The 19,349-nt window shown below is 52.0% G+C and overlaps 1 protein-coding gene across 1 annotated transcript in view; it reads right to left on the reverse strand.

Annotated features, from left to right (window-relative positions):
* Positions 1–2,857: 2,857 nt before the first annotated feature.
* Positions 2,858–19,349, reverse strand: part of LDLRAP1 (low density lipoprotein receptor adaptor protein 1) — a 47,493-nt gene continuing 31,001 nt past the window's right edge. The window contains exons 9-10 of the mRNA XM_060141018.1: positions 5,418–5,486; positions 2,858–2,966 (exon numbers count right to left, since the gene is read on the reverse strand). Coding sequence (XP_059997001.1) covers positions 5,459–5,486 — 28 coding nt within the window. The 3' untranslated portion in view covers positions 2,858–2,966; positions 5,418–5,458. The remainder of the gene's footprint in view (positions 2,967–5,417; positions 5,487–19,349) is intronic.

Raw genomic sequence — 19,349 nt, forward strand, 5'->3', positions numbered from 1 at the left:
TGGCTTTCCCTCTGGCAAGGTGACTGACAGTGATCTAGATGGCAGCTGCTCCCTCAGCCAGAGTCCCTGCGTGACTCTGGCGAGCAGGACCTTCTGCACATCTGCTTCTGCACATCTGCACTGGCACGGAGCTTACATGAGAAATTAATAGGTGCTGTGTTGAGGCACTGAGACCACAGGGCTTTAAAAAAGTTTTTAACTTAAGGAAATGTTTAAGGTTAAATTAAATTTAATAATATATTTTATTTAATCCAATATATCCGAAATATTATCATTTCGATTATTATTTTAAAAATCAGGAATGAGATCGGCTACATTTTTTTTTTTTACATGCCAGGTCTTCCTGATCCAGTGTGTATTTTACATTTATAGCACATCTCAATCCAGACTAGGCACGTTTCAAGCGTGCCGTAAGCCCCGTGTGGCTAGTAGCTACTGGACTGGACAGCACAGCGATAATGGCTAATGACCCTCACGCTGACACACACTATTCTAAGGTGGCTGAATACATAAATCTTTATCGCATCTCAGAGGATCTTTAGAAAAGGAAATCCAGTGTCTTGTAACATAGCTTGTGGCTAGATTTTAGTTCTATTTTTCCTCATTTCGCCTGCAGTGGGGGGACTTCTTCTTCCAGGATAACAAATGGCTGTCATTTCCCACCCTTTAGCTAATCACTCAGCCCTACTCTTCCTCCAAGAAAAAGAGGGGGGGGGGAGCTTTCCAGTGGCCCAGGTGAAAGTAAAGAAAAAAACTATGATTATTTAGCATGTTCTCAATACCCACAGTATTCCAGGAGTAGATTTACAAAACCCCAGGGGGAGGTGAGGGTAGGGGAGCAGCGGATGCACTTTCCCTCCACAGGATATGAACTGTAGACTTCAAGGTCATGAGGAATTATGGGGTGCTGGGGGCAGAGTAGGGGTAAGGGTGGGAGAGGGTGAATTGGATTTCATACCCTGGGGTAGACAGGATCCCTTTTAACATTGGATGTTGGCTTGGGACCTATACTCAAGGATCAAGGGTTTCAGGTAAATGTTAGTTCCTCTTTTATTAATTTGTTATTATGTATGTGTTATTGTTGCTACACAGCACCCACTGCTTAGAAAGTGTACTTCTTCGGGCTTCCCTGGTGGCGCAGTGGTTGAGAGTTCGCCTGCCAATGCAGGGGACACGGGTTCGTGCCCCGGTCCGGGAGGATCCCCCATGCTGCGGAGCGGCTGGGCCCTTGAGCCATGGCCGCTGCGCCTGCGCGTCCGGAGCCTGTGCTCCGCAACGGGAGAGGCCACAACAGTGAGAGGCCTGCGTACCGCAAAAAAATAAAAATAAAAAGAAAGAAAGAAAGTAAGCGTACTTCTTCAATGTCCCAATACGTCAGGAGCATTTTTCCATGCAGTTAATTATTCTTCTGCCTTATCATTCTGACAGCCAGATAGGACATTTTAAACGGGGAGACCAAAATTTGTTTACCCAATCCACTGCTGTTGGACATTAAGGTCATTCCCATTCTTAATTGCATTTACCACTTTTACAACGCCTCGGCTCCTACAGAAGGCATGGTCAGAGGACACGTTTAGATGGAGGAAGGTATGATCACCCCACGGCGTCCTTCCGGCAAACTGAGCTTTGACCACATACGATGCCAACTTCTGTGGAAGTGAGGAGGACACAGCCTTCTCTGAGCACTGCCAGGAGAGCTGTGTGAGGTGAAGAGTGTTGGAGACCAAGGGCTGTGGGTGGCACCAGGTTCCACCACTTATTAGTTCTGTGGACTTCTTCTCCGAGCCTCTGAGAATGAGAATAATAATACGGCCCCTTGGTATTGTTGTGAAGATTAAATTAGACTGACTATGAATTCTGGCCAAATAAGACAGATCGAGCACACACACATAACTCCACTCCCTCCTGACCCTCCACTAACATGAAGGCAAAAGGGATTTTTTTTTTAAGGCGTAAGGATAATTAGCCCAGAAGAGGAGATAACATTCACAAAATTTGGAAGGCCGAAAAGCAGATCAGTGGGTTGTAACTTAGGGCAACCAAGAACCCTGAACCCTAAACTGCCAACAGAGAAAGCTAGAGGTAACCCAACTTATACTACAGAACCCCCAAAAGGCTCAGTGATTACCTACAGGGGCCAAGGGCGGGAGGGGCTCAAAACAGGAGAGTGGGCCCCTTCTCTGCCTTGTCTTCCCCGGCACCCAGTTACTGCTCCTGAGGGCCTGAGGACTGGGGGGAGAGAGGCCGTCCCTCGCGTGGGCAGGCACAGCCCGCTTGGTGCCAGGCCCCAGGTGTCCGTGTTGGGGGAGGGTGGCGGACACAGAAACCCAGCAGAAGCGGTCTCTCCCGGGAGGAGGACTCTGCAAGGGGCAGCAGAAAGGCCAGGCTGCCATGCAGAGTTAGAAAGAATGAGCAAGGGGCCTGAAGCAGGAATGGCTGGTGGGCAGAACATCTGCTTCAACCACCCAGGCTAAGATGAGGGCCCTGAGCCCCGAGAGGAGAGGACGTGGCCCCAAACACATACCCTTTAGCCTGTTCCTGTCAACTTCCCGGCCCCTGCTCTCTCTGTGCCTCCCCTTTCTCCATCCAGCCAGACAGTGGCCTCCTCCAGGTCCTGCTCCAGGAGCTTTCTTTTCAGCTTTTGCTCGGAGACAAGCAGGAAGGGAAAGCCCTCCTTGACAGACGTTTTCAGGAGGAGGAGAAAAATAAGGTCATTTCTTCTTTGTAGCTCATTAATTCCAACCCACTAAATTCATTCAACAAAGATTTATTATGTGCCTGCTATGTGCCAGGCACTGTTCAGTAAACAAGTGGACCTACTGTGATCATGCTTCATATGGCCCCCGTTTGAGGAAAACTGCAGTCCAGAGAAGTTAGGTGACTTGCCCAAGGTAACACAGCAGCTAAGTAGTAAACTGGGATTAATGTGTCTGATACCTGAGTCCTTGCTCTCTCCACTGTCGACTCTGTAGAGGTATGGGGCACAGAGAATAGAAGGAACTAGTTAGGTAAAGCCCACATAGATTACCAGCACTCCCCAAGTCATTATAATTTTATCTCCTAAATACCACTGATCATCCACTTTGCTCCCTTTCAATCATTAACCCCCAGCCCCACCCCACTCTCCCGTCCAAACCACCTTCAGCTCTTGCCTCAACACCTGCATTTATCTCCAGGCTGGCTCACCTCTCTGGCTCCCCTCCAGTCTGTTCCCCACACAGCAGGCAAGGTGATGCCTTTGAAAGGGAAATGCCATAGTGTCACCTTTCTACCTAAAATCTTTCCGCAGTTTCCCACTGCTTTTAGAATAGTAACAAAACTCCTAACCATGGCTTACCAGGCTCCACATAAGCTTCTCCAGCTTCATCCCACTTCCTCCTACTCCATCTGCCCGTACACGTCAGTATTTGGGTTGTCTATTGCCGCCCCCCAAATCACCCCAAATCTTAGTTCTCTCGTGATTCCTGGGTTTGACTAGGCTCAGCTGTGTGGTTCTTCTGGGTCTGGAACCATCTGCAGGCATGACCGGGCTGGGCTTCCAAGGTGATCACTCACGTGTCTGGTGGGTGATGCTGGCTGTTGCCTGAGAGTTCAACTAGAACTGTCGAATAGAGGCCACACGGGGCCTCTCCACGTGGCTTGGGATTCATACTGCGTGCTAGCTGGATTCGGAGAGAGTCTCTCAAGAGTGAACTTTCCACAGGTAAAAAAGCAAAAACCTCCCCCTCTTAACTTCAAGGCTTGGCCTGGAATTGATAGAGTATCACTTCCACCACTTTCTTTTGGTGAAGAAGTCACAAGCCAGCCCAGGCCGAGGGGAGGGGAAACGAGCTCCATTCCTTGATGGGAAGAATGTGTGGCCTTCTTTTGTCCACCACAGTCCAGCTCAGCTTCAGATCACAGAAACCACCGCAGTTCATTTAAGCAGAAAGGAATGTAATACGGGGAAACAGTGCTCACACACTGCTGGGAGGGCTGGAGAGGTTGGTCCTAGGCTGAGATCCCCAGAGTAACACTGCAGCCTCTGTCATGACTGGGAAGCCGGGAATCTGGTTGCTGCCACCACCACTGCTGGCTGCAGGACTATACTCTGCCCTGATCCCTGCCAGCAGGAGGGGTGCCCCCAGCTCTTCTTCAGCAATCACAAACAAGGGGCTAGACCCTGAACCCTCTGCAACAGCAGCCGCAGAAAAAAAACAACCCAGAACTCCGCTTGACTGAAAATCAGAAAAGTATGACCTCAGCCTTCCTGTGTTAACGTCCATGGTTGATAGAACCTAAATCGCATCTGTATGCTTGTATGGCTTCAGAGGTCTAGCTTCTAGGTCTGTCTAGTACAGGAAGGCACACTACGGAAGATGCTGAGTAAGCCAAGCTAGGGCGTCTCCATGGTCCTGGGCCTCCTTTCAGTCCCAGGTAAAGTGCTCTGTTTCCTCTTTCCACAGGGCCTTCGTACATGCTGTTCCCTTCTGCCCACAATTCTTTTCCCTCTCCCCTTCTCCCCCTCTTCCTCAGAGCCCAGCCCAAGTATCTTCCTATTATTTTATCTCTCCATTTTTACAGATGAGGAAACTGAGGCCCAGAGAGATTCAGTAATTTGTCAAAGAGCACATAACCAGTAAGCAATGCAGCTGGAATTTGCACTCAGGTGGCCTGATTCCAGAGCCTGCTCTTAACAGATGATTATGTTATGCAAAGAGAGTTTACCTGTGTTAAAAGGCCAGGGGCAGGGCTTAAAGCTGACCTGCAAATAAGCAAGGATGACACTTCAGCAAATGTTGACGAGCCCAGAAAACTCTGAGAGTGACAGGAGGCGCAGGTGGAGGGTCTCAGGACAAGGTCGGCCCCCCTCCTAGAGAACGTCGATAGGTGGCATTTCAAATACCGCCGAGCCGGAGGAGTCCACAGAGCCCTGACACTGCCGCCATCCACTAGGGAGCGGAGAGCAGCGCACACTGTGCGTCAGGGGAGGAGAACATCTCGTGTCTCTCCCAAGAGGGATTATCAGTTTCAGTGGCAAAGTCCACAGTCACAGTGGACAAAGTGTGCTCTGTGCCCATAAGCTTAACAGGCAGAATTTTGTAGAGCAAAGAGATGCTGCTGAGGAGAGGGGGTCATCATAAAAGAGAGGTTGGGAGTAAATCTGGTGCCCCTGCTTGCCTCCTCTTGGCATCCAGTTCCCAGTGAAGGGAGCCAAGGAATCCAGAGGACCACAGTTAATTTTTTAAATATATGTCCTCAGTCCATAAGTAGTGATTGGGATCATTGGCCCTCCCTAGGAATTCCTGGGCTAGAAGAATAGCATTCCTTCTTCCCTGGCTGCCATAACTCAGGTCCCTCTAAAGCCAGCAGATGCTCAGCAAAGGAAAAAGACAAGGCCAAGAAACCTGGGTTAGCACACTTGCTCTGCAACTTACCTGATGTGTGACCTTGAGCAGGAACCTTCTCCTCTCTGAACCTACTTCCTTGTCCATAAAATGAGGGCACTGGTTGAGAACAAAGAGTTTAAACATTTTTTTCCTCTTAGCAGCAAAACCCTTTGTTCAAAAAATATCCCACATACTCCCATCCTCTAGTTAAGTAGGGCTGTAGGGAATTGGAGACTAGACCACTCAAAACACCCACCCTGTGAGGCCCATCTGGAAAACCACTCAGAGATGATGTCTAAGGTTGCTTTGAGCCCTGACATTTTAGAAATGCAGGAGTAGTTTATAGGCACCGGAGGATTTATCTTGAGAAATAAAAAGGTTCCTAATACTGTGACTGGCTCATCCTGTGACCTGCCCACTCTGCTTTCCCATCTAGAAACTGAAAGCTTTGGGCTCAGTGGTCTCTACCTTCCCTTTCATCTTTGACAATCTAGGACTCTGCCCTGGTACGGTTATAGGAAAATAAGACTCCTGGTGAGGAGGAGTGTATGAAGGGAAGAGGTCAAGGGCAGCAAGAATAAGGTGATTTTCAGAGATTCCATTTGGGGACAACCCAAAGGGAAGCTCAGGGAGGACTGAAGCTTGTAATAGGCAATGAACACCCAAATCAGAACTCAGCTAAAGGGGTCATAGCCACAGTTTCTATTTTAGAAGGAACAGGAGAATTAGGGGTCAAGACGCTAAGTGTGGAATGTAATGTATGGGATGGATGGAAGGATGGATGGATGGATGGATGGATGGATAATAGGTAGATAGGTAGACAGGGGAGTGGATGGGCAATGTTTAGGAGAGCAGTTGTATGGAGGGAATGGGTGCATGTATTTGGCAGGTGAGAAGATACTCAGGTATATGGGGAAGCAGGTGAACAATGGGTAAGTAAATGGATTTGTGGGTGGGCAAGCAGATAAGCAAAAAGGTGGGTGGGCGTATGGGCAGGCTGGTGGATGTCCAGGTGGTGAGATGGAAGGATGGATAGGTTTTACAATGTAATGGAGTGAAGGGATACAATTTGATTGATTGGCTTTTTCAGTTTTCTTGGCCATCTACCCCATTTTGTCTTCCATACCCTACTTCTGTTCACTCAAAGACATCTGAAAGGTTTATAGCGAGTCGCTGTGGAAATCGTACCACTGGTCATGTTTAAGATTATTTTATGTCATTATGAAATAATCTTAGAAGAAATCCAGATACAGCTGAAGTAACACTGCCTCACACAGTAAGAAAGATATTAATATTTCCTTTGAATCCTCTTTGAATCTTTCTGATGATCTAGTCAAGGAGAAAGTCCCGTTTAGTGCTATCTCATCTTTAGCACCTTGCCGACATGTTAATCTCTTTTTTTTAACAGGAGAAGGTAGACTTCTGAATCAGAACCTTAGCAAGGTGGTGACATGGAACATTATTTCGCTTTCATTAGGTTTAGTTTTACTGTTAGTTTGTGTATATGACACAAGTTAGGATAGTTTACAAAGGGTTTCCTTTTTTTTTTTTTTTTTGCGGTACGCGGGCCTCTCACTGTTACGGCCTCTCCCGTTGCGGAGCACAGGCTCTGGACGCGCAGGCTCAGCGGCCATGGCTCACGGGCCCAGCTGCTCCGCGGCACGTGGGATCTTCCCAGACCGGGGCACGAACCCGTGTCCCCTGCATCGGCAGGTGGGCTCTCAACCACTGTGCCACCAGGGAAGCCCGGGTTTCCCTTTTAAATGAACGTATTTAAGTAAAATGAGTCGGTTACATGTAAAGTATTAAGTGAATAGTATTTATCACTGGGTTAAGAGATGCCAGATATGGCAAAGTTCCCGAAGATTATGAATGTTTAGAAAACACTGGTAAGCAGAAATATGATCTGGTCACGTTACTTCCTGCCTTATCGTCTGCTCTAGATGCTTTGTGAGTGGACCCCTGCCCACCATCCAGTCTCTTCTGTGCCTCTTCCCCCTCCCCACTCTGATCCAGACACACAAAACTTTTTTACATTCTATCAACTTCCCAGGCTCTCTCTTGCCTTCAGGACTTTATTTTTATTTTTTTTTGGCGGTACGCGGGCCTCTCACTGCTGTGGCCTCTCCCGTTGCGGAGCACAGGCTCCGGACGCGCAGGCTCAGCGGCCATGGCTCACGGGCCCAGCCGCTCCGCGGCATGTGGGATCTTCCCGGACCGGGGCACGAACCCGTGTCCCCTGCATCGGCAGGCGGACTCTCAACCACTGCGCCACCAGGGAAGCCTGAATTTTCTTTTAAAGATGGGCAGTGATGGGGACAGAGGCTGCTATTTTAGACTGGGGTCAGAAAATGCCTCTCTGAGGAGGTGATGTTTGCACAGAAACCTGAAGGAAGTGAGGGGAAGAGGGACAATAGGAACAGCAAGGGGGAAGACCCCGAGGTACAAACAGGCTTGGTGTGTTTACGGAACACAGAAGGGGCCAGCGTGGCTGGAGTGGGGTGAGCTTCCAGGAAGCATCTGGGCTGTGGCCCCCACTCACAGTAGGGATGAGGCTCCCCCAGGGCTGAGACTGTGCTCTGAGCAAACAGGAGGGAGGATGCCTTCTTTGCCTGCATGCCAGCCAACCCCGAGCCCTGCCTGAGAGACCGCCAACATTTGCGGAGGTGCTTCCTGTTAACCTGTACCTTGGCTGACGTTTATTAATTGAATCTATTAATAGACTTTATTTTTTTGGCCTCTCCTAAGGAATAACTTCTAGAAGAAGCCTTTCTCCCCAGTTATCCCCTGTCTCGCATAATGCTTCAGAAGTGTAAATTGCTTTTCCATCCCTGATCTCTTGATCTATTTATTTATTCATCCATAACACACATCCAATTTATTGAGCAGGGAACAGGACAGACTCAGCTCCTACCCTCACCAAGCATACATTTTTGATGAGAGACAAGTCTGAAGAGCCTTGGAGGCTCATTTTCTTCCCACTTCTGGTAGCTTAGCAGAGAGCTGGCTGGGCTGCACCAGCCTCGTCTGCAGGCAACAGCCAACCCCAGCTTTGGTGCGTATCCGTGTTCCTGCCTGCTGACACTCTTCAAGACTCTTCCGCGTCCTTGGGGTGCAGCCCTGGGCCTTGGCAAGCATACTCCCTAGTGTCACTAACACCCAGACATCCCTTGTTGTATTTCTTGTTACTTAGAGAAATTACGCATTCCCTCTTACCTCTTTGGCCAACAGTCCGGAGTGGGTCCTTTCTCTTGGTGACGGTTGCGTGTCCAGCTGGCTGGCTGGGGCAGGCCCCTCTGCAGCAGCACTGGCCCTGTGGAGGACGTGCCTGCCATGCTGAGAACCCAGGAGGGGGATGATGAGAGCTCAGGGCACTGCAGACACTACTACGTCTCTGCCTCTGAGCTTTCCCCCTGTGATCTCCATATGCACCGTGTGCTGCTACTGCTGTGTCCATGCCCTCTGCATGACAATTCCAGTACAAGGAGACAGGAAAAAGGAAGGACTCTACATTCTCATAAGTTTTCTAAAGGAGGTGACCAAGTGCCATGGGTGTAATTTAGGACTTGGCCTGCGGGTGTCACAGGCTGGGTTCTCTGGAGGCAGAATCTGAGATGGAGGTCAGCATGTAGGTGCTTAGCGGGGAGTGTTCTGAGATCAACACCTGAGGAAGGGAGGGGCAGGAAGGGAGGGGCAGGAAGGGAGTTGTCTGGAGTTGGTCAGAGATGGCTGCAAGGAGGTCTTTGATTCTCCTCCTGCCATCAGTCCCTCATCAGTCACTGGATGTGGGCAGCCCTGAAGCGGGTGACCGCTGAAATGTGAAGGCTGCCTGCAGACAGCGCTCCAGACCCAGGGCACCAAATCTTTCACTGAAGGGTGATCAGGGCTCATGTTCTGTCTACCACAAAGCACTTCAGGAAGGCTGCCTAGAGGAAGGGGCATTTCGCTTTGGGGATGCAGGAGTGGGCAAGGAAAGAAGAGTGGTCCAGGCAAAGGGTCCGTATGTAAGAAGACCTAAGGGCAAGATATCTTGACTACACTCTCAGGGAGCTACATGACCCAAGAGGAAAGCAGGTGGATTCTTTTTTTTATGATTTAAAAAAAATTAATTAATTTATTTATTATTCATTTTTGGTTGCATTGGGTCGGTTGCTGCGCGCGGGCTTTCTCTAGTTGTGGTGAGCAGGGGCTACTCTTCTTTGTGGTGTGTGGGCTTCTCATTGTGGTGGCTTCTCTTGTTGCGGAGCACGGGCTCTAGGCACGTGGGCTTCAGTAGTTGTGGCGCGCAGGCTCAGTAGTTGTGGCTCATGGGCTTAGTTGCTCCATGGCATGTGGGATCTTCCCGGACCAGGGCTCGAACTCCTGTCCCGTGCATTGGCAGGCGGGTTCTTAACCACTGCGCCACCGGGGAAGCCCAGGTGGATCCATTTTAAGATGAAGAAGCAACAACAGAGAAGCCAGCGCTTCCTCCCAAATAAGGTTGCAATAGATGAGGGAGCCTATCTTAGAACCACAGCTATGGATTCTGAGTCCGGAGTCCTTCCACCCTCTCCCCATTTGGACAGCAGTACTCCCCCGGCCACTCGCTTCTCCTCTTTGAGATGCCACTTCCTTCTCCACTCTCCCCCTCTGAGCCTCCGTGAACATAGTCCTCACAACTCTGCCCAGTGAAGCACTAACTTTCCTCCTAGGTCCAGCACAAATTCTGCCCTGTGATGGGCTCCTGGGCTCCCACTTGGGTTACATTTCAGGTCAAGGGTTAGTTTGTTGTTTGGAAAGTAGAGATCAGTCTGTGGCCATGGTCACAGTTCAGACAAGGACTGAGGTCAGGACTGAAATTAGAGCTGGCTCCTGATTGAATTTCTGACCAGAGTCAAGTTGATTGGGGGCTAGGTTTAGAGCTTAATCTTTGGTAAGGGCTCAGCCTGGAACCAGGGGCAGGGCTCAGTCTGGGACTGTGATCAGGGCTTGGAATGGAGCTGGGGGCAAGTCTCAGTCTAGGGACAGTTTGGGATCTTAGCCTGGAACCTGAGTCAAGTTTAAGCCTTGGGCTGGGGCTCAGGGATGTGAATCTGCATCTGAGATTGGATTAAGGACCATCAGGTCTCTGTCTTCCCAGGCCCTTAGGCCTGGAGGCAGAGCCCTGCCCAGGAGTGGGCACGAGAGGCCCAGCGAGATCAGACACAACCCAAACTGCACCACCACTGCCATGCTGGGCCCCAGATCCCGCCACGTGGTGTATGGGATGCAGGGATCTGGGTATGAGCCCCTTGGGAACGCTGTGGCACTGTGGAGCTTGGTGTCTGTGGGGAACGTCTGCACACATCAATGGGGCCCCAGGACAATCAGAGTCAGCTCCCAGGCAGGCCCAGAGATGGGTGCAGAGAGGGGAGGTGGCTCAGGCTGCGGTACCCCCAGCACGACTATCGTGGGAACCCCAGTGCCGCTCATCTTCAGAAAGCTGGGCCTCGCATCAACTGCCCACTGTGAGTCCCCTGGGACTGGCCCGGCCCAGACTCCTGAGAGGACAATGGCCAGGGGTAGAGGAAAGAGCCCTGGGCTGGGTGTTGGGGGCCTGGGCGCCACTGCCTCGCCTCCCCTCTCTGGGCCATCTGTAAAATGGGAGTAAAATAAATTAAGAAAGGTATTTGACAAATGAGGAAACTGACAATCAGAGAGGGGAGGGACTGACCCCTCAGAACCCACGAAGAATGCACACACGTGCAAGGCGGTGAGCCAGCACTCGGATACCTGCCACGCTGAGGGCACTGGCTGGGCCGCCAGCAGCATCAATCCACAGAGAGGAGCCCGGCCGTGAGTGGTAACACGGAGCTGTTGCCTGCTGAGCCCTGATTCCCTCAGCCCCTACACCAGAGAGGCTGCACCTTAAGAATGGAGAGGGAGGAATGAAGCCCTGACACCTGCTACCACATAGCCGGACATTGAAGCCATTATGCTAAGTGAAAAAAGCCAGACCCAGAAGGCCACGTGGTGTGTGATTCCATTTATAGGGACCGTCCAGAACAGGCAAATCCAGAGACAGAACGTAGATCAGTGGTTGGCTAAGGGGCGGGGCTGGTCGCGGAGGATGGGGTTGAGGTGCTTCACGGAAGGGAATGTCCTTTTGGCTGATGGAATGTTTTCAACTTGATTGTAATACTGGTTGTACAACCCTGTGACTGGACTCAAAACCACTAACGTGTACACTTTAAATGGGTGAATTGTATGTTATGTGAATCATGTCTCAATACAGCTATCATTTGAAAATGAGGGGGATTTACCCTGGGATGATAAAGAAGTTCTGGAGATGGACAGTAGCGGTGGTTGCACGACAGTGTGAATGTACTTAACGCCACTGAGCTGTACACTTAAAAATGGATAAGACGGTAGATTTTATGTTATGTCTATTTTACCACAATTTCTTAAAAATAAAACATTTCATTTTAAAAAGATGGAGGGGGGAAGTATCCCAGGAGAAGACCATGGAACCCCAAATACTCTAAGATACTAGACTCAGGACACCAGGAAAGAACCAGCATCCCTGCTGCCAGCCCCCCATGCGGGGTAACACGCACACGCGCGCGCGTGCGCACACGCACACACACACATACCCACCACTCTCCAAGTCCCATAAGCCTGGTGGCTGGGGACAAAGGAAGGAAAAGCTTTGAATTGCCTCTGAGACTGGGATTTCAAACAGATGGCCTTGTAATAACAAAGTGACCACAGCACCCTGGGATCTGCCACCGCACAGCTGGGGCCAGAGATCGGAGAAAAATGAAACCGCTTCCTGTGAAGCCCCCTGTATGCCGAGAGCTCCACAAACTGCTACAGATGCTCGATGTCAGCTCTCCAAGGAGCATAAAATACTCGAAGGCAGGGACCGCTGGATGTGCCCAGCTCCTCAGTCAACATCTGATGAAAGAAGAGTCTTCCCCATGAGACAGAGAGGAAACGGAGGCCCCGGGAGGCCACGGCCCTACCCAGGGCCACACAACCAGGTAGAGGTGGAGGCGGGGACCAGGACCCAGAGTCCCAGCTCCCTGGCCCAGGCCGGCACCGGGCAGGACTGGATTTCACCCAGAGCCCCTCCTCCAGCTGTGCACATCTGTCGGCCACCGTGGGATGAGGCAATTGCCCAGGAACCTGGCCAAGGATGCAAACATCCAGGACAGAACAACTGGAGGCGTTTCCAAGGGGTGGGGTCGGCAGCCCAGGGCCAAGCCTTGGTCCCCACAGAGTTGCCCCCTCCTGCCTGGCTCTGGGAGCTGCATTCCTAAGGCCACACTTCCCCTGTCACCCCAATTCCTCCTGGCTGGGAGGCAAGAGTCCTAGGATATTGTCTTGGACAGCTGTCCCCTGGGGGATGAACTCTGCAGGCCCCTGCCCCTCTCTGGGTCTCAATTCCCCTTCAGTGTGACCAGGTTCCATCCAGCTCTGCTGGTCTTGCTCCTCCAAACTGCACGGCTCTCGCTGACACGGACTTCTTAGAACCCTCAGCCCTGCCTTCAGGTGCCCCTAGTCTGAAGGAAGAGACACTCCTCCCTTAGAAGCCCCAGTCGGAGATGGGGGACATAGCCCTGCACACAGGACCTCCTGATATGTTGGAAGAGATAACACTCCACTCGCAGGAGCCTCGTCTAAGCGGGGAGACTCCCTGCCCCGACTCAGGTTCAGAAACTCCTGGTCTGATGGGGGAGACCTGGGCCACCAGCAGGAGGCTCCTGGGTCAGTGCTTGGGTTTTGGCTGGCTTCTCTCTCCCTTTCAGATGCCTTCTCCTCTTCCTAGTTGTGGGGCGAGGGGGCTCACGCCTCTGTTTCTCAGAACCCAGCATCTCTGTTTACATAGCAGTGGGCACCACCTCAGGCTGTTGGCTGCAGCCAGCTTCATGACAGACGGCCCGTGTGCTGAGACCCACCAGAAAGCACATGTTCCTGACGCACCGTTTGCTTTTGGTCGCTCAGCTGTGTCTGCCACCGTCCCCAGGATGGTGCCCCCTTGGTCCAGGACCTGTTCCAGGCAGGCCAACAGCAGTAGCATCTAGAATTAGGCAGTGCTCAGACTGGACAGGTTCCTTCCACCTCTGTGACGCCCCATTTAGGGCACCCCTTCCAGAAGCCTGGCTCTGAGGCGTCCAGGCTGGTCTTCACAGTACCCCAAAAGTCTGGGGTTATTACTGATAAAGAAGCTCAGAGCTTGTTTCCCTAACTGTAAAGTGAGGTTGATAGAAGTAATGCCGCTCAGAAAATCATTGTGACGATTAAGAGATAATTCAGGCAAAACGTTAGCACGGTGCCTAGCCAAGGTGAATATTCGCCGTTTTTATGATTTTGTTTTTCCTCCTGCTCAGTATTCAAACCCCTTTCTTGTTTGGGGGACTCCCCTGTGGGGTGAATCTTAGAGGAAGGCGGCTCTGCCCTCCCATTGCAGAGGCTGACATGCCCCCGGGTCAGCAGGACCAGGCACGTGACCAGACTCCACCCGTCAATCAAGAGCCCACCCTGAATTCAGCGACCACTACGGTGCTACAGAGGACAGTCGGGGCGGGGGTCATTCCTGGGGACCAGAGGCCGTGCCCAGGCCGTGATGCCCAGCGAAGGCGGCCCTGGCAGCAGCACCAGACCCACACGCTGCCCACACAGCCCCCTTGCCTGTGTCCTGAGCTGCCAGCCTCCTTCACATCCGCCCTTTCCCTGAGCCTCAGTCGATTCTGTGAGCTCCTTGGTGTCCTTCCAATAAATTCCTGTTCTGCTTAAATTAATGACCGTCAGTTTCCATTGTTTTCAACCAAGAAACTTGACTGGTTTGGAAATTGGTCTGACCAGGTGGGTTTCAGACAAGACACCCTCAGGGAAAGGAAGGAAATAATCATCTATTCTAGTTGGGGCTGAAGGTGGCCAAAATCCAGTTAGTATCCAGGATGAGAATCTAGCAGCCTGTGGTATGTAGTGGTGAAACAGCTAATTAAGTTAAATTAATTAATTAAATTATGGCCTGTGGCCATCTGGAAAAGAGTGCCATTGAAGGCAAAGCTGTGAGGGCCTCAGTGGCCACGGCCATTGAACACAAAAATGGCACGATTGCAAAGATGGGGTGGCTGCTTCTATGACACTAGAAAAGAAATTTCATAATTCTGTGACACAATTAAAAGAAAATAACAAACTTCAATACCTAAATTCTTGACTCAAGGCATAAACTGGAGCCTAGGAACTTTCTGTAACTGGACTAAAAGTTCTCTTATCTTTTACTGCAGTAGGATTAAGTTTGTGGAAAACCAAATGCAAAGCATGATCCTTTGCATTGTCAAACTACAGTGGCAGCTGAGTTCACAGCCTCTTCTTCCTCTGCCCGCTGCATTCATGCTGGTGGTTCCTTGAGGCTGACCCTGGGTCCGCTTCTCTTCTTACTCTGCATCCCCACAGCACATGGGATGCATTTGGCTGCAAGCAACAGAAAACTCTGCGACAGTGGAGGTCCAGGGAAGGCAGACTCCTGGAATGCACAGCTCCCAGAAGCTCCCAGTGCTGTCAGAGGTGCCCATGCTCTTCTCTCTCAGCCCTGCCCTCCTCCGGGTTGACTACATCTAGCCGTACTGGAGCTGGTTCATGCTGGCTTGCAAGAGGTGATTGTGTTTGTCCTAACTCTGTGTTCAGTGGCGTCATGTTGGCAGTTTGAAATTGGCTACGGAGGAGATATTTACACCACGGAAATCAGCAAGCGCTACACATCAGGGCTTTTTTTTTTTTTTTTTTTTTTTTCCAGCTGGAGAGGAAAAAACACCAGCACATCACTGGCTTTATCCCAGCCCTCATTCCCTAAGGGGTGGCAATGGAACCACCTGCTTGTGTAGGTTCCCAGGAGGGAGAGGAAGAGAGGGAGAGTGTGAGGAGACAGGGAAGGAAAGGGGAGGGGGAGGGGGGAGATGGGAGAGGCAGGGGGAGGGAGGTGGGGAGAGGGAGAACCTCCCCTGACTCTGGAACCAGGCCGGCTCTCCAGCCTCACGGAGATCCAGAAGCAGGGGAATGCCAGGACCATGCTTGCCTGAGTCTCCCCAGACCCCCTCTGGAGCTGGGGCGTGGGATCAGCTGCCGGGAAGAGCAAGGGCTCTGCTGGGGGCAGGTCTCTGAACAAACTGGGTCCTTCAGGGAATGAGGAAAGAGGAAGTGGAGGTGATGGGTGGCAGCAGTGCCCACCATTCTCTCTTGAGGTGCCCACCCACACCCGTGGCTTCACTGATGACCATCAGAGCTAGACCCCCGCCCAGACATGTGTAACTGACCACCCCGAACATCTCACCTTGGAGGAGAAGAAGAAGAATCCTAAGAGCTAGTGCACATAGCACTGACCATGTACCAGCCGCTGGTCCAATGCTGTCCGTGAATCAGCTCATCTAACTACACAAGAGCCCTAGGAGACGGGCTCCGCTGTGGGTCTCATTCACAGGTGAGGAAAATGAGGCTCCGAGGGGTGGGGTAACTTGCTAGAGCCCACAGATGTGGCGCTGGGATGGGGAACCAGCCACCCGGATCCAGGTCCTTACTCTGAACCTCCACTCTTCCCTGCCTCCCACAGGAGCCTCCCCGAAGCCTGCTGGAAGCTCTCCTCTTCCTTGTTGTAACTGCAACTCAATGTTCAGGTGTCACCGCAGGCAGACATCAATGTTCCAGAAAGATTTCCACCCCCAGCCCAGGTGAGACACCCGTCTATGGCTGCTGCAGTGAACTCTGCCCCCCGGGGGGCACTGGGCACTGTAACTGTCTGGCTTCTTGTCTATTTCCCTTGAGGGCAAGAAACGGGTCCTACTCATCTCCACAGGCCCAGTGTCCTCAGGCCAGGAGCCGGCACACGGAATGGGTGGGTGAGAGCCCGGCCCCAGGCCCTCAGCTCCCTTCTCCCCACTGCCAGATCCCTGGGCCCTGGTGGTCCCGGAACATGTGCACCCCTATCCCCAACCTTCCAGGCAAATGTCCTGGCAGCCCCTGCGCCACTCCACCGCCCAGCTGGGTCTACTGCATACGCTCAGCACAGATTTGCTTACCTCTGCTTCTCAGCCTCCTTCCTGTTTTACTCTTTTATTAAGATTCTAATTAAATAATCCTAATTAAATGTAATGAGCTGAATCGACAAACTTACTGCAATAAAGCTGCCGCGTTCAAGACATCCTCTCGCGATCTTTCCTGGGCAGTGGAACTGACACAGCGTTGGGCCTTTTCTGCCTGGGGGTGACTCAGCAGGGCTGGGACTGAATGCCATGCTCACAGGACATTGCCACGGGCCTGAGCCACCCCTGACTGAGGCACCCTTCAGCCATGCTTTGGGCAGAAGTCAGTCTGTTCTTAGAGCCCAAACACTGGCCTGGCCACACTGGCCCTCTTCCGGTCTGTGCCTCAGGCCAGCCTGACGCCTCCGCCTGGCAACACATGGCCTCCTCCACACCAGGAGAGGCAGGCAAAGGCTCCAGGCTTGTAACTGGGGTTTGCTAAACACGTGGGTGTCCGCCTCTCCCTTCAGCCCTGCTCTCTGAAGAGGAAGAAAGGGCTGGACCTGAGGTCCGACCCCTGCCCTTCCATGTGGCCTTAGTCAAGGTCCATCCCCTCTCTGGGCCCCACCCCAGTTTCCACCGAATGTCGGGCTGACAGGGTGTGTTGAGTGAGGCCTGGCCTCAAATCCTGGCCCTGCCCCTTCTTGGCTGTGTTACCTGAGGCAAGTCACGTTGTCTCTCTGAGCCTCAGTTTCCTCACCTGTAAAATGGGACCAACATCACCTACTCTGCAGAGAGCTGTTGTAAAGTTACCTTAAAACAAAAATTAGGCACAGACTAAGTGCTTGATAAGTTATAACCATGAATCATCCTAGTCCATCTCCCCTTCGCCACAGCAACCCTAGGGGGCTGAGAGAGGACCCAGGTCAGGGGAGCTGAACAGGGGAGGCAGAACTTTTAGAATCTTCCCAAACCTGGCCCATCTTCCTTCCCACTCTGCCTTAGACCAGACCCACCAGCCAGCACTGGGGACACAGTGCCCTGGGGACCCCAGGCAGGACTTTATACCCTCCACTCACAGGCCCTGCCTAGGCAACAGCCCCGTCATAGCAGTCTCTGAGCTTCTATCCACACCTGACCTCACTGTACCTTTAGACCACCCTTCAGGGAAGGCAGAGTTTGGTTCACGGTCCCATTTCACAGACAGAGAAACTGAGACTCAGAGAGGGGGGTGGTGACAAACTCAAGCCAATCAGGCAGCGGTGGAGTCAGGACTTGAACCTGGCTCTCTGGCTCTGACACCAGGGAGCCACCAGCTGCCACCTCCCCCTGCAAGCGCCGGGTGGCCGGGGATACTCTGTGTGTCCTAGTGACCCAGGCCGTGAGACCCAATAGCCCTGGAGGCAGGCGGGGCAGGGCGACTGCCCCAGAGCTCAGAGGAGGATGGGGAAAGGCTGCAGAGCAAAGCTGAAGGGCCGGGCCCCCGTTCCTGGGCTGCCCCAGGCTCACCCGGTCACCTGGCCTCCAGCCTCAGGCTCTGTTGCTCGGCAGAGTAGCACTGACTTTGGGGTCAGGAGGACCCTGGTTCGGTCCTGGCGCTGTGTTCACCTGTTGTGTGATGGGCTGATGACCTCACCTCTCTGAACCTCACTCTCTTCACAGCGTCAGTGGGGTGCACGCTTGTATCCCCAGAAAAAATGGTGGGCATTATGGATCTTGTCACAGGCCTGTTTTAGCTTCCTGGGGCTGCTGTAACAAGGAACATGTATCGCCCGCTTTTCAGAAGTATGCTTTATGCCACTTCACGTTTACGAAAGACCTATGTTAGTTCCTGTTTTCCCCAACTGAAAGACATCCAAAGAGGATTTTCGGGGGCTTCCCTGGCGGTCCAGTGGTAAAGAATCCGCCTTCCAATGCAGGGGACACGGGTTCGATCCCTGGTCAGGGAACTAAGATCCCACATGCCACAGGGTAACTAAGCCTGTGCACTACAACTACTGAGCTCGTGCGCCTCAACCAGAGAGCCTGCGTGCTGCAAACTACAGAGCCCACGCGCCCTGGAGCCCCTGTGCCACAACTAGAGAGAGAATACCCGCACGCCACAACTAGAGAGAAGCCCGAGCACCGCAACAAGAAAAAGCCCCTGCGCCACAGCAAAGAGCCTGCGCCACAAGGAAAGATCCCGCATGTCTCAACAAAGACCCTGAGTGCCGCAACTAAGTCCTGACGCAGCCAAAAACGATGAGTAAAATAAATAGAGGATTTTAGCATTTACGAAAAAGCGAGAATGGCGTTCAGCGTTTGTTTTGCCGCAGCAGCCGTCATAGAGGCAGCGTGCACCCCAAGGAGTGAGAGTGGCACCGCCAAGCTCCTTTCCAGGAAACTACCCTCAGCATCTCAGCATCAAAGCATCTCCAGCCACTTTAGCTTTGAACTGTGTCTGAGAGCATCTGTGCTTTAACTGGATTTATGTTCTGCATCCGTTAGCAAGATGTGTGCTAAGTAACTGCTTCTTCGCTTTATACCATTTCAGCTTACAAAAGGTTTCATAGGAACTTTGGGATTGTGCGGAAACCTATACCGCAAAGTGGGTGGCTTAGAACAACAGAAATGTATTGTCTCACAGTTCTGGAGGCCAGAAGACCAAAATCAAAGCGTCAGCAGGGCCGTGTCCCCCCCTTCACCTGTAGGGGAAGATCCTGCTTCGCTTCTTCCAGCTTCTGATTGCCCCAGATGTTCCTCGGCTTGTGGCAGCATAACACTGGCCTTCACATGGTCTCCTCCCTGTGTCTCTTCACACAGCCTTCGCTCTGTGCCTGGCTGGCCCTGTGTCCAAATTTCCCCATTTTATAAGGACACCACCCTGATAAGCTTGTTTTAATTGATCACCTCTGTAAAGACCCTGTTTCCAAATAAGGTCACATTCTGACGTACTGGGGGTTTGGACAAGTCTTTTGGGGAGGACACAGTCAACTTAGGCTGCAAGCTCTTTTGCACA

Source organism: Lagenorhynchus albirostris, chromosome 2, assembly GCF_949774975.1.
Source record: "Lagenorhynchus albirostris chromosome 2, mLagAlb1.1, whole genome shotgun sequence".
Classification (NCBI taxonomy): domain Eukaryota; kingdom Metazoa; phylum Chordata; class Mammalia; order Artiodactyla; family Delphinidae; genus Lagenorhynchus; species Lagenorhynchus albirostris.